This window comes from Chaetodon trifascialis, chromosome 11, assembly GCF_039877785.1.
Source record: "Chaetodon trifascialis isolate fChaTrf1 chromosome 11, fChaTrf1.hap1, whole genome shotgun sequence".
NCBI classification, from domain to species: Eukaryota; Metazoa; Chordata; class Actinopteri; order Chaetodontiformes; family Chaetodontidae; genus Chaetodon; species Chaetodon trifascialis.
In genome coordinates this window covers 14,607,844-14,622,039 of record NC_092066.1, presented here as the reverse complement: position 1 = coordinate 14,622,039, position 14,196 = coordinate 14,607,844, and the positions used below count along the sequence as shown (strand labels likewise).

General features: G+C 43.1%; 1 protein-coding gene across 1 annotated transcript; it reads right to left on the bottom strand.

Annotated features, from left to right (window-relative positions):
• Positions 1–1,310: 1,310 nt before the first annotated feature.
• On the bottom strand, positions 1,311–5,097 carry prss56 (serine protease 56). Its single transcript, XM_070974791.1, has 11 exons — positions 5,034–5,097; positions 4,808–4,916; positions 4,530–4,686; positions 4,178–4,320; positions 3,873–4,032; positions 3,564–3,752; positions 3,248–3,439; positions 2,907–3,103; positions 2,224–2,791; positions 2,008–2,114; positions 1,311–1,899 (listed from the first exon to the last, which is right to left on the bottom strand). The coding sequence occupies exons 1-11, from the start codon at positions 5,093–5,095 to the stop codon at positions 1,726–1,728; spliced, it is 2,058 nt and encodes a 685-aa protein (XP_070830892.1). The 5' UTR covers positions 5,096–5,097; the 3' UTR covers positions 1,311–1,725.
• Between the last annotated feature and the right edge of the window lie 9,099 nt (positions 5,098–14,196).

Genomic DNA, 14,196 nt, shown 5'->3' with positions numbered 1-14,196 from the left:
AGAGTGTATTTCCAGTACTGCATAGCCAGCTGTCACAACATACACACACACACACACACACACACACACACACACACACACACACACTGGGAACATGACATGCAAATAGTTTAGGCATTGTACTAAGTACATGGCTGCCCCCCAGTGTTAAGGTACACCATGAAAACACACTGTACTGTAATTGAGTTCAGTGCACCTGGCTATTGTCATTCAGACGTCCACATGAACACAGTCACGTAAACTTAGCGCAGCAGTGAGCTATATTAAGCTAGCTAGCATTATTTTCCATTATTTTAGCCATGGCTAAATGTGTTGTCTATAATAAAAGGCTTACAGACACACAGATTAGATGATAAACAGTCACAACACTGTGTGTGTCTGCAAGCCAGAAAGTTAAAAGAGAGGTACAGTGGACAAGAGAACAGGTGTTAAGTCCCGTCCATTTACAGCACACTGTCTGATGATGGGCCAGGCTCTGTGGAGGTTGCTGGCGCATTTGTGGCCTGTCATTACTTGGGGCACGTGCATGCGCATGTGTGTGTGCGTGTCTCACAAAAATACTTCCTACCATGATTTGGCACACTTCCCACACACACAAACCACAGGCAGGAGTTGATGTGTTGCAGCAGAGGTATGTGTGTATGTGTTTACTCAGCTGTTCCACTCATATCCCTGTATATCCCTCTTTTAGCACTTGGAATTAGTTACTTTGGTTTATTTGGGCTCATTCAGCCTATCAGCGACTGAGACATGGCAACCACAGCGAGGTGGACAAAAGTCAACACTTGTCTTCGACTCAAAAGCGTCACTTCCTGAAAAAGCAGTTGTCTTTACTTGCTATGCTCTGACTCATGACAACAAGAGACTACAAAGGTCAGCCTAGTTCTGTGTCCAGTTACAATTCCCCGTCCTGGAAATAAGGAGTGAAGACAGGGACGAGGTGGGAGGTACTTCTCGCCAAGGCACGGCAGCTGCTGTGCTGATGGCAAAGTGTACCATTAAGGGGTCAGAGGACTGAGGTCAATCTGGGGTCTCAAAATGAGCCAATCAGCATTGAAAAAATGTGTCAAGAGAGTATGCTTGGGTCTCGGCAGAGCCGCTGTGCATCAGGACCAAAATACTGCAGGATTAGTGGCCAGGATAACTGCTAATTCAAACATCTCACATCTAAATCAATTCAATTTGCCATTACATAATTACAACATTCAACACACACTATATCATTAATCATTTTATTTATATATAGATCTTTTTTTTTTTTTTTTACAAAAATACAAATGCTTTGTTCTATACAAATAAATATGGTAAGAATAAGGTAAGAATATGAATAATATATACAGTCTGCATGCTTCACAAGAGGCTCAACCTTTGCAAAAGAAAATATGAATAACTTATCATTTTGTACAGATTCATAAGTTAGACAAGGCTGCGTCTCGCAACCACATACAAAACAAAAAAAATCCTGTGGCATGATGGGCGGGTGATAGTTGGATCGATACATTCATGGTTGGGTTTTCTTCTAGAGCCAAAGTCAAGCTCTCACATGAGGAAAACAAAGTAATGATTCTCACAGGAGGGACTGAAGGATGGGTAAAGTTTACAGGAGTGTGCGTTTTATGTGCGTCTCCCTGTCCCATGATGAGGGGTTTCTGCAGGTCTCTTGGAGAGTCTTTGTGCATCTCTAATTTCAGTCTTTCTGGCATCTCACTCACTGTTATGGTAAAATTAAGTCTTGAGTGCCTCCAGTGCCAAAGCGATGATCCTCGGCACGCTGCGGTAGAATGACTCATTCTCCAAGCCCACGAGACTGTAGAAGGTTAAAGGTCGTCCTCCCACTACAGCTCTGACCCGCGCCTGGTAAAGGCCTCGATCGTTTTTGGAACTCAGATCAACTAAAACCTGAACAAAAAAGAATCAAGAAAGGAGAAAATGAATCATTAATTAAGCTAAAAATGTTTCTTTTTAGCGCGCTTTTACTGAACTTCTCCATCTTAAGCGATAACTTACCTCTTGGAAGATCATGTGTAGGTTCTTGCTTGGGATGCTTAAAACCCATCTGTAAGAGTCTCTGACTTGGCTGACTTGCTGTGAGGACTCTCTCACTCCAGGACAAACTACAGGAACAAAAACAGTTCATTTAAGAAATAACATCTACACACAAACAAATACTACATGGATTATATTATACAAATATTTCATGTGAGAAGTGGGCGTGGTACATACTTTTCCCATTGGCCCCGGGTAGTTGCCTCTTGCGAAGAAGGCTCCTGTATTTTCTGTGAAGGCTTAAAGTCTTTGCAACATGCACAGTTTGTCTGGGGTCAGCGGTCATCTCTGTGTGAGCACCCTCACTGACCAGCTGATCAACAGTTGTTGACTGCTCCGGTGGTGGTAACACTGAAGATTTTAATTCTGTTCTGTCTCCATCCTCAACAAAAGTAAAATCCTCTGAGGTGGAGCTCCATCTAACATCAGGAGAAGAGTCTCTATTGACAAAGGTTGTATCCTCTGTCACAATTTCATCTTGTGTCCTTATTTTCTGAAGTTCATTCATCAGGGCTCTTAGAAGTGACCAAGGCTGCTGGGACTCCTGGGAGGATGAGGGGCTGGTGTCGACTGGTGCGTCAGTGGAGGAAGCAGGAAAAGGGGGACTGTTTGGAGACTCATCCTGCAGGTAGAGTGTGTCCAAGTGCATGATGGGAGGAGCAGCTCTGGAGTCCAGTTTGGAGCGCAGAGCTGAGATAACAGATCGAAATTCTCCCTCTAGCCGATGCACTGAGGAGTCCTCTGTCTGGGGATGACACGTAAAAACAAGTTGGATATTAAGTTTAGCTTCCGATAATTCACATCAAAACATTATACTTGACTTTCCCAAACTGCCAGTCCAAACAACACGAATGACCTACCTGTGAGAAAAGGTTGTCCTCCTGTATTGCGGAGGAGATGTCTGTGGTTGTGTCAGTGTGTTGTTTGTCCAGGTCCTCAGCCATGTCTCTCAGGTATTTCTCCCAGTCATCCACTGAGGGCCCCACCTCTCTGAATAAGGCTGGAGGAACTGGAGAAGGACCCTGCTCCGTTGGCACCACAGCGCCACCTAGCTGCTCTGCAAAGAAAAAAAACACCTGTTGTTGTGTTGCTGACCAATTTCGTAGTGTACCAATGCACCTAATGTCCGATGTTTTCATGGTTGTCTATACATTTTAAGTTTGGACAGAAGATGGAACAACTTAATCTGTCAATCATGTACCTTCAATCTGTGTGAGACCATGGCTCAGACTTAGGTCTCTCCTGTCTCTGGTGTGGGTGAAGGCTGTGCTATAGATGTGCTCCACCAGCTGAGGCAGAGTCTGGGTGAAGAAGGTCAAGTCGACTTTGTCCCTGATGTAGTCCTCGGCCCTCTGGAGCAAGTCCAACAGGGTCTGCAGGAACGAATGCAACTCTAGAGGGCAGAGAGTGAGCAACACATCAGAAACCTCTGCAGAATAACCACAAACCAACATAAAGAGCATATGCAGTTTCTGTTCGACAACCATCAAGTTGGGCTTTTGAAGTAGAGTACTCACGACATTTCTTGAAGCGGGTGAGGCACTTGTTCTCGGCCATCTGGCTGCAAGAGCTGGCAGACTGACCAGGGGGGCAGGTCAGGGTATAGAAGCGACAGAGGGAGCTGAACTCTGACCTCTGTTCCTCCTCTGTCATTTCTGTTGTCTTCAGAAGCTCTGGACATGTCGGCTCCCTGCTTCCAAATGACTCTAAAAAATACAACAAGCACAGATTGGAGTATTGCAGATAGTATTTTAACACACAAGACGTATGTTGTACGCCCAAAGTTTTTGAGTTTCTGTGGTGATTTAGTGTTGCCTGAAACTCACTTTGTATCTCAGCTTGAATCCAGTCAGAGAAAGCAGACACCCGTGTGTACACTCCAGGCTTGCCCTTCTCCCCACAGCCATCCCCCCAGGAGGTAATGCCGTAGAGTTGGAACCGACCTGAAATTCGGTCCTGGTAGATCAGGGGGCCACCAGAATCTCCCTACAGATGACGGAAAATGCCAAAGATTAAAAAATATTATCTGGCGGCTAATTTGCTAAAAAGCATCAGAAACAAAAACAGTATCAGATTTTTTTTAACAGTGAATTCAAGGTATGCTAATTTAGTAACTGAAGACAGTTCCCACCTGGCAGGAGTCTATGCCTCCAGAGAGATAGCCAGCACACAGCATCGTATTGGTGACCAGTTCTTTGCCAAGGGCACTCTTACAGGTGCTCTGAGGCAGCAGAGGCACCTTGGCCTCCATCACCACGTCAGCAGATGGGCCATCTGTGGAGAACAATGCAAACAGAAATGCACCTCGTTATATCTTGAGTATCTTTAGATTTAAATATTTAGACACATTTTTAAGCTTGCGGTCTCTCATAAACAGCACATATTCTTGCAAAAAGGAAAAAAAAGCATTTAGTCTTGCTTGCAGAAATCTAAGCTATAAATACATCTAAAGTGAAAATCCGTTTCAATTATCTCCTACTCACCCTCATAGAGGGACCCCCAGCCTGCCACCAGACATGGACTGCCAGTAGGGGGCTCCATGCCAGAGGGGAGACACACCGGAGTGACACGGTGGGACAGGACCACTGGAGATGTCAGCTCCACCAGGGCTATATCATTGTTGAAAGTCTTTGGGTTGAACTGCAGGAAGTGGAGAAATTTCATTGATTAAATGGCTTGAAGACTGATCTGGTTGTTTGATTGGTTGACCAAGGAAGTGTACTAATACTAATACTATTAGTTAGATTGATTAGATTGTTACCTTAGGATGAGGGATGATTCGGTTCACTTTGAGAACCTGCTCATCAGGGTCAGTCTTGGTGATGTCAAACTCTCCCACCACAGCTGTCCAGTAACTCTCACTACGGCTGCTGTGGAGGTCAGAACAATAAGAGAAACTAGGAGTGAGAGGAGAAAAAATAATCTCAAATGCTATAGTCAAATCAAAGATATTATCATAGTTGCATAAAAAAGTGATGTACACTCACCCTGCAAAACAATGAGCAGCAGTGACCACCCAGGAGCTGTCCACCAGGACCCCTCCGCACATCAGACCACCATCTAGCTGGAGGTTGACCAGCCAGGGCCAGCTGCCTGGAGGTGCAGGAGAGCCACCCACAATCCGAGAGCGAGGCTGTGTGATGTTTTGCACCATGGACGACCTCTGACCACACACTGCTGCTGGGACAGAGACACACTGATGGTCAAAAAAGGCAGCAAAATTGATTTTTCTCTGAGGCAAACATTGAATATTGGAGCTGTGCAAATGAGCCTCACGCCTCTTCACTGACTTCACTGACAGAGACAGTAGGATAATCTACGAATGCATGAAAACCTCTTTGTGAAAACGTATGCCCTCACCCTGTGCATTCGTCTGTGTAGCAGGTTCCAGGTTCTGCATTGTGTTTAGTAGGCTGCACTGGAGGACACGGGCGCTGCAACTCTCACCCATGATCCTGATGCAGCTCTCCTTGTCCAGTTCACCAGGTGGGCAGCGATGCTGATAGTATGCACAGGCCTGGCTCAGAGCCCAACTCCGCTGAGCTTCATCCTGAAGCTTCTGGGCCTTACTGATGACATCACAGCTGGGCTCTGATAAGGCACTGGCAGGAGATGCTGTTGGGCAAGAGGAGGAGATATGACAGTTATGGACATACTAATATTTATTGGTAATACAGGGGTGGGACCCAAGAATGAAAAGGGCAAGAGGCATTGTATTTTACTTACAGCACGAACCAGACAGCTGTCCACAGTCCTGAAACAAACAGGGAACACAGCCCCGGCAGCCGGCTTCAGCCCGGCTCCTCTCAGATGACGCACGCTCAAGAGCAGACAGAGCACTTGTCATGGCTGCCTCCAGAACCACAGTGCCACGATCAGACAGAGCTGCAAGAGATAACAGGAACACAGAGGCAAGAAAGATAATGTTTGAAAAGGCAGAAAAGAACAGTGAACCAGATCAACATATTGGACAGGCTGATATGCAGATATAATTTATACTCTGTTACATTGTATGTGTATATATATAGTATACTGTGTATGTGTTGACCAATCTGTAACAAGAAATCCCAACAACTTAAAAAACAAATTCAAGGAATTATAATAAAAAATGTTTGTGTATGAAAGAAATCTTACGTCCAGTGTTGGTTGGACTCCAGTGCAAACTGGACTGATAACGGGTTATTGACAAATACATTTGCATTCAATGAGTTTTGAAAAAAATTACTAGAATTTTGAAAGGAAACAGGCAAACAGGAAGCACCCCCAGGTTGTAACATAGCCATCTGCTGTGAGAACACCATGTGTGTATGTGAGAATTAGCATGAACGGGTGCAGAATTCTGGTATGTGTTTGAGTAGCCCCCTTTTTCTCATGCTGCTCTTTGAGCTCATTGGCAGCATGTTAGGGAAGCTAGCTCACGCTCAGCGCGCTGGTGAGGCTTCTGCTGACACACATCAATCGGGCCGCCGACCCGGCAGCCCCCCTCTGTGCCGCACTACATCACAGGATAGGCCACTAACAACAACAATGCTGATTGAAGACTTAATTAGAAGGCCAGGGCTGAGCTGGCAGAGGCTGGCGGGCAGGGACAGGCCGTAGGGGCACGGGCTGGCAGTCCTGGGGTGGCTGGGACCCCAAAGCCCTTGTTCTAAACACTCCAAACATACATTGCCATCACCAGCCGTTGTATGAAGGCTCCACTGTACCCAGCACTTCAACTAGAGAGGGCCAGAGGACTGTGCTCTATTGCAGGATTGAACAAGTTCCTCTGTAGTAAATCTGTGACTAGTCTGTCTGAGAAAGTGCAAAAATGACACCACTGTAGGCTAAAGAAGACAACATACAAACAAGGGAACATATTTCTGTCCTTTTCTGCTTAAGACAGTTTATGAGGATGAATGCTGAAATGCACAGTGTGATAAAATGTGTTGTATTACTTCCTCTCAGGTTAGACACCTGCCGCTCATCAGGGAAACACTCAACCATGTACTGTGTTAAGTTTCAAAGCATATCACCAATCATCCAGCTGAAACACAAAGTAGGCCCATAGCAAAAAAAATAAAGCCTAGGAATTGAACGCATGTCAGCTAGGTCAGGTTATGACGCAAGCTATCTCATCGGGACTATCATCAGGTGTTTTGCCTGCTTATCTCTTGGAAAGATATTGATATTTTTGTGGCATCACAGCATTGGTTTGCAGGGTTCTCACTATAATGCATTCAATAAAAAAGACGTGAAGAAGAGAAAGCTATAAGAAAGATTTGCCTTCACACTTAAAACGCAGTCATTAGTTTTCCAAACTCTCATCACTGACAGGTACTGTCATCACTACTCCTAATGTATATTGCCATAATTGAGAAACACTAAAAAACTAGTTGAAATAAAATTACCTTTGAGTGCACTCTGGGGCATCCTGTAGACCTCTCGACCTGTCGGGGCTCCCAGCAAGCAGTCGAGTCCCACAAGCAGCAGTGATATCAGCAGCAGCATGGTGTCAGAACATCAGACCTGCAATCCACACAGACAGCAAGCGGACAGGCAGGAGACACGCGGAGCAAGCAGGGAGGATGCAGAGGTGCTGGAGATGAGGCTAGCCTGCAGTGTTTCCAGGTCCTTATTGTCTGGCTGCTCTCTGCGATCGCTAACTGTCTCCCTCCTCCTGATTCTTTGGGCTCTCTCCCACACTGTGGTGCAGGGCATCTGTCTGTAAGTTTACTTAGAGGAACAATAGGTGCCTGGAGTGGTCCCTGGTATATATAGAGTCCCCAGGGGAACACCAGTAAGAGGGAGGGGTGGGGTGGGGGGGTAGGAGAGAGGGAGAGGGAGGGAGGAGGGAGAAATGCTCCCATGGCCAATACACAAACAGATGAATTCATTAAGACTGTGACAGCAAATCGGGCGCAACTTGCCAAGGCTGGACATTACAAAGAGGTTTGGTTCTATGAAAGAGACAGAGGGAGGGAGAAAGAGATGCAGATTGGGAGGGGGGAAAACGGGAAGGCGGAGTGATTGGCTGGGCGGCAGGGAAGGGGGTGTTGTTTGAATTAATTAATGTGAGAGGAAGAGGGAGAAAGTTATGCAGATAAGGATATGGGCTGATGTGACACTGGAGTAGAGCAATGTAGAGCGAGAGTGGGACGTGGACGAGCGTCTGAAGCGAGGAGTCACAGCGTGAGTGGAGCGAGGAGCAGGAGATGGAGGGAGGTTGAGTGACAGAGTGTGAGAGAGTGAGAGAGAGGGAGAGGGAAGTGTCTGCCATTCTGCATGCCCCTCAAAGAGAGCATTGTCCCCGGCGTCCCTCTGAGGATGCCCACATCAAAGCCGTCCCCCGGGCATCACTTGGCCGCCGCCTCCATTGATCACTTACAGTCTTTTATCCCCCCCATTAAAATATTGTCAGTTCACATCACTTTTGTCTTTCTCTGCTGAACTCTGCTTTTGTTACATAAAGATACCACAAAAAAGTGCTCATAAACATGGTGTATTTTTAAAGTCTGGAAGAATCATTCATTGAACACATCAAAGCATTTTTCTTTGTTTTTGTGTCTTGCATTTCTTGTCAACGATTTGGATGTCTCCTGTCACTGCTGAAAGAAAATCTGACATTCGGACTTTCAGACAAAATGTCTGAGTCTTGTTATCACAGAGATAATGTGTCTAAATCATTCAAGTGTGTAGTTTCTGCAGCTTTTCACCTTTAAGATTTACAGCAACAACATAATGTGAGACACAACTGTAACAGAACATTACAGTGAATGTGGAAAGCATTGTGAACACTCTGTCTTATTAAAGCTGAATGTGACTAAATCCCAGGATTTCTTACTGATTTCAGCAAATAGTCTTTATGTATGAGGAAGTAAAACTTTACGTTTAAAAAATTTCATCCAACTAAAAATGATGTGCATTGAAGGTGTTGTTCTTTTTTCTGTATACTGAACCAAAACAGTGGCTGTCTACCCTGATTTTAAATTGAGGGAAGATGAGTACTCTTAAACACATGAACTAAGCAGATAAAGATCACAGACTACTCTGTATGCAAGATCTGCCAATATATAATGTGTCAAATTCAGAAATGCAAGTTTGCTTAGTCCAGATCACTGTAACGTCAAAGCATCTACATATTCAAGGAGAGTAAAAATGTCTGCAGAGAGTGATCCAAGTATAAAACAGGTACAAACAAAATGTTCTGTACATTCGCAGGCATCAGACAGGGGCATGGTCCCAGTCTATGTGGGCACAGAAAGCAGTCTGTGCCGACCGGTAACCCAAAGGAGAAGCACAAATTGGAGTCAACTTTGAGCCAACTAACTGGCTGAACGATAAAAAGAGTGGCGGCTGAATCTAGCAGGGCATTATCAAAGAGAGCCGTCCATTCCTGCCACAAGCCAGCACTGATGGCAGAGTTCACACTGACAACAACTTAGAGTACGTGTTTAGAGAGTGTGTGCGTTTATGTTAGGTTTGTGCAGCCAGCTCTGGTGAATTCAAATGATTTGATGGTGAAATAATGCAAGCAAGTGTACAAATGCAAGGTGTCAGAAACAGAATAAAGAGACAGAATAAAGAAGATGAGCAGGATGGAAAAATTATATGTGTGTGTGTGTGTGTGTGTGTGTGTGTGTGTGTGTGTGTGTGTGTGTGTGTGTGTGTGTGTGTGTATGTTTTGCTGTGTGCATTGTGCCCCAGCCCCCTCCATGCACCCGTGCGGCACAATGGCCCTGAGATCTGAGAGCAGGCTCAGGCAGAGCGGAGCGGGAACGGCATGGGACAAACGGGCGGCACTCTTTCATTCCTTCCCTCCCTCAGTCTATTTTCCTTTGATGTCCTTTGATTAATTTGCCTTCTGCTCTCTCTTCCTTCATCTATCCACCGAGTATGGAGCACTGTGTCTGTCTTTTCTCCGCCGCCTGCCTGTTTCTATCACTACAACTGGTGCTGTTCTACCTTTTCTATTCTTTCCCAGCAGTGGCTACATTTAATCATTAACACTGCTGGTCAAAAGGTTGAGCACCTCTTATACTTTAGCATCTTTGGTTATTCTATTGTAAATAATCACACTCAGCAGAAATTTGCTCTTTAATCAATGGGACAGTTTGTGTGGGTTTGCCCTCAATTTAACACTAATTTAGGTACATGGTGTATCTGTGAACGTTGTTGGTATGATTTCACCACCTCAGGCCAAAATACTGGATGTTGGATGAACGTTAACCCAGCAGGTTTTTCAGATCCTCAATGAAAGCCACAAACTGGTATTGCCTGGAGTCAGAACCACTTAGTGTGAAGCTGCGTTTAGCTGCTGGAATCAACTTCTTGATCATCTTAAGCAAGTTTTAAATCTAAGTCAAACTTCTGCTGTTGCTGTGCCTTTGCTTTATTAATTCCTCTTCTGTCCTTTTAGGTCCTTTAGTGAATTTGGGGCATCTTATTACTGCACTGTAACTGCACTATAGATGTATTTCTGGTCTTTTATCCTATCATAGAATTTTTCTGTCTCATTTTATTCTATTTTAATTTTTCATATTCTGTATTATTGTGTTTATTTTTTTTATACTGCATTTCTTTGCTTTATGTAAAGCACTTTGATTTGCTCCTTGTTTGAAAGGTGCCCAAACTAAAATGTTGGATAACACCAGATGTAAGCAAGTTTTTAGTCTCATCTGACTTCCATAGTGCAGGATGGTGCATAGATTATCATCCTCAATTCAAGATTAAGTTGGAAACCTCACCAGTAAGTATAAGTAAGAATGAGCAGCTCATAACCAATGTGATTTTGTTTTTCAGGCCCAGGAGACAGCTGTCCTTCATTTTCAGTGAGACACTAAATTACATATTTGTCTCCCAGGTTAAAATAATGAAGTATTTCTTTGGAGAGTGGAACATTTTTAAAAATCTTGTAAGAAATGTGTTTTTGTCTGAAACATGAGTGGTTGGATGAGCTGGGCTGCAGAAATTCATGTGAATGCACAATCATCTGTTGAACCGTCTAGAAGAGATTTATTGTGGGCTGCACTGGCTCGCCACCGGCTGGCTGCTTGAGCAGGTTACATAAAGAAAACACACAACGCTCAGCACAAAATCACACCACAATGAGAACCTTAACAACAATCGTGTTGAATAACACCCAGGTATTGTGTTCAGTTATGAAACCATTTCTCCCATTGTCTCAGCCAGAAAACAATTGAAATCTAGGTCAGTGGGGTACGCAAGAGAGAAAAGGTTCCCAACATTTCAACACAGACAGACACTTGAACCCCCTGACAATAGTCAGGCAAGAGCAGCTCGTCTGCACAGGCCTGTATTGGGTCATTGTTATCCATGTTGTTAATTAGATCTATTATGACCTCAACAATCTCATAACTGCCATTAAATGCACATTAACCACCAACTGTTCAATAATGAAATATCCACTTTACCTTAATAGAATGATAATGATGATGTGGTTGATTAAGTCTATAATAATTATAATAATGACGATCATTTATCATCACAGGCCCTTTGTCTTGTCATGTTATATTTTTATTGAATGAAGTCACTCGGTGCAATTCAATCACAAGTCACAGGAAAGACTTTAAGTTGTATTTTAGAATTGGATTACATTTGAATTTAACTCAAATTTGCTGTAGTGCTGAAGTTCAGTTCTCTTATGTTTATTTATGAACAAAAAGAAGGGTCCAGTGTTTCCTCCACCCAGCAGTAACACGGGGCAGGCCCCCTTCACAAAATGATGCTTTGATGGTCAGTGACGCTGACAGGCTGCATCTTTGACCTTTGAGCTAAGTTTGACGGGTGAAAACCTGCACTTTATCCCCACACTGGACACATCCCATTCTGTCCCTTTGCTCTTTCAGGCTTTGGTAGATGTATTGGAACTATTCCACATTTACAGGTGGATGTACCTCACCTGCAGGCAGTGAGGCCAGGTGCGAAAATGTGTCTCTCAGTGTGCTGTAACACATAAGAGCAGGCCTCATTGCTCTTGTTCACACTATCCACCCACTGGAGGTTAAAACACAGTCTCACACTCTTTGCACCTGAAGCCACAATGAACAGAAACACAACAAGACAACCATTTGTTTGTTATATACAAATGTACTCTATGGCAGGGCTGAAGTGCATAATTAAACGCAATGTAGATCATTGCCAACCAAAACTGTCTTCTGATAGAGTCCAATCAGCAAGATGCTGCAAGTACAGAGCAAAAAGTTTTCTCTAAATAGTAAGTGCAAACGATTGAAATTCGGTTTCCTCTGATGCAGCATTCCTGTGCCCACAGTGTGTCCAGCTGTTTTCACTTGTCCAGCCTACATGTACACACACCAACACACTAAACCAGTCCATCAGCTTCCAAGCACTCACCAGCTCTGTTTTGTCCATTAATGTTTGGGACAACCCAATGTATGGGACATCCTGAGAAAAGAGAATTTGTAAGTCAGGCAATGTAAAAGCAAAAATGGGAGGAATTGTACACTAAGTGTGAAACCTGTGAGCTAAACTTGTACTTGTACTTTGTACTTGTACTAAAAAATGTACTGTTATGTTAATTAGTCAGAAGAGAAAAACACATTACATGATGTTATTATGTGCAGTTCCACTTTTACAACTAAGTTGGCAATGAAATGTATTTGAAAGCTGTAAATGAGAATCACCATTGCTCTTGGTGTGCACCTAAACTACAGGTTAAATATAGCCTCTGTTTGGACTACTGGACAGCTGAAAATTCAGATACAGAAGAAACTACATGAAGTGCTGACAGTGCGCTACTGACGTGCTCCAGCTGACTTGAAAAGGCTGACATCTAGTGTCACAATATTGAAATTTTCCATTTACAGAATTGCAGTCCAGTCTGGTCATCCTTCCCTGCTGGAACTGCAGTGTCCTGCATGTTGTGAGCTTACATGAATGGCCCTTGAATGCATGGATGTTAAACGGAGTGAAAACAGGGGTTTGAGCCTTTGGTTCCTTTAACAAGCAGCCTGATATGTTCAAGCTCTTCTGCTAGATCGATTAAACCTTTATGAGCTCCTTGTATTGCTTACAGTCAGCTGAATAATGCTGAACTGTAGTTAACCTAGCTAACTTAACTGTGACTAAGTTTGTTAACCAGATTATAAGTTAATTTACCATTACTTTCTTCAGTTGGGTAGAAGTATTAACCTTAGTTATATTGTTGTTTGTAAATGTTATTTTGCTATAGCTAAGACAGGTATATTTAACTATATATATTTCACTGGAAACACATTATTTAAAAAAAACTGTAGCACCTTCAAATAACATTTTTTGCACTTTTCAAAAAAAAAAGAAAAAAAACAACAGCCTTTTCAATACTGATTCTGACTTTTCAGCAGGCAGAAACAGTACAAAACTGACAGATGTGAAGAATGTGATTGACTTGAATGTGATGAAATCAATAGGATGGAAGATGCCTCGCAAGTTAACAGGGAAGATGATAATATAATATTGTTAAATAGTTAAATAGATAGGACATGAAAAAGGCCACATGGAGGCAGCATGGGACACAGATTAAATTCCTCTCTCTCTCTCTCTCTCTCTCTCTCTCTCTCTCTCTCTCTCTCTCTCTCTCTCTCTCTCTCTCTCTCTCTCTCTTTCTCTCTGATGATGGAAAAATTTAAATGAAACAAACAGTCTTGTGTCCTTGGTTCTTCCTGGCCCAACACCTTTTTTGCTGCTCATTTCGGCAGCCTATTTTAACAGATGCACAGTAAAGGTACATTTTAAGAATATATAATGAGAACATACAGTATGGAGTGGCACGTAAGTAATAATGAGACATATAACCACGACTGTTCTGCTGTGTGTTGATATCTTCATATTCTTAAAATATAATGAATTACTGCAGTCATGCTTTCACTAATCATTGTAAGTCTGCTCACTTCGTGTATGTCTGTGATGCAACTTTTAAGTTTAAACAAATTGATTAAAATTGTGTTATTATTTTTGCTTTATTATATTCCAAACACTCGTCTATAGTAAAGACTATAGATTAAATGGCGCATAATAATAACTTGAGAAGCAAACAATAACATAAGAAAAGAAATTTCTTCGTTGCTTAACGTAGTAATTCCTTATATTTTAAGAATATGAAGAAATCAACACACAGCAGAACAGTCATGCTTATATGTCTCATTATAA

What these genes read in the sequence shown, in the direction of transcription:
- prss56 (XM_070974791.1), bottom strand. Translation starts at nt 5,095, where the DNA reads ATGTGCGGAGGGGTCCTGGTGGACAGCTCCTGGGTGGTCACTGCTGCT. An exon ending in GAATCATCCCTCATCCTAAG is followed by an intron (nt 4,687 to 4,807) that starts GTAACAATCTAA and finishes CACTTCCTGCAG; the next exon opens with TTCAACCCAAAGACTTTCAA. An exon ending in GATTCAAGCTGAGATACAAA is followed by an intron (nt 3,753 to 3,872) that starts GTGAGTTTCAGG and finishes TGTATTTTTTAG; the next exon opens with AGTCATTTGGAAGCAGGGAG.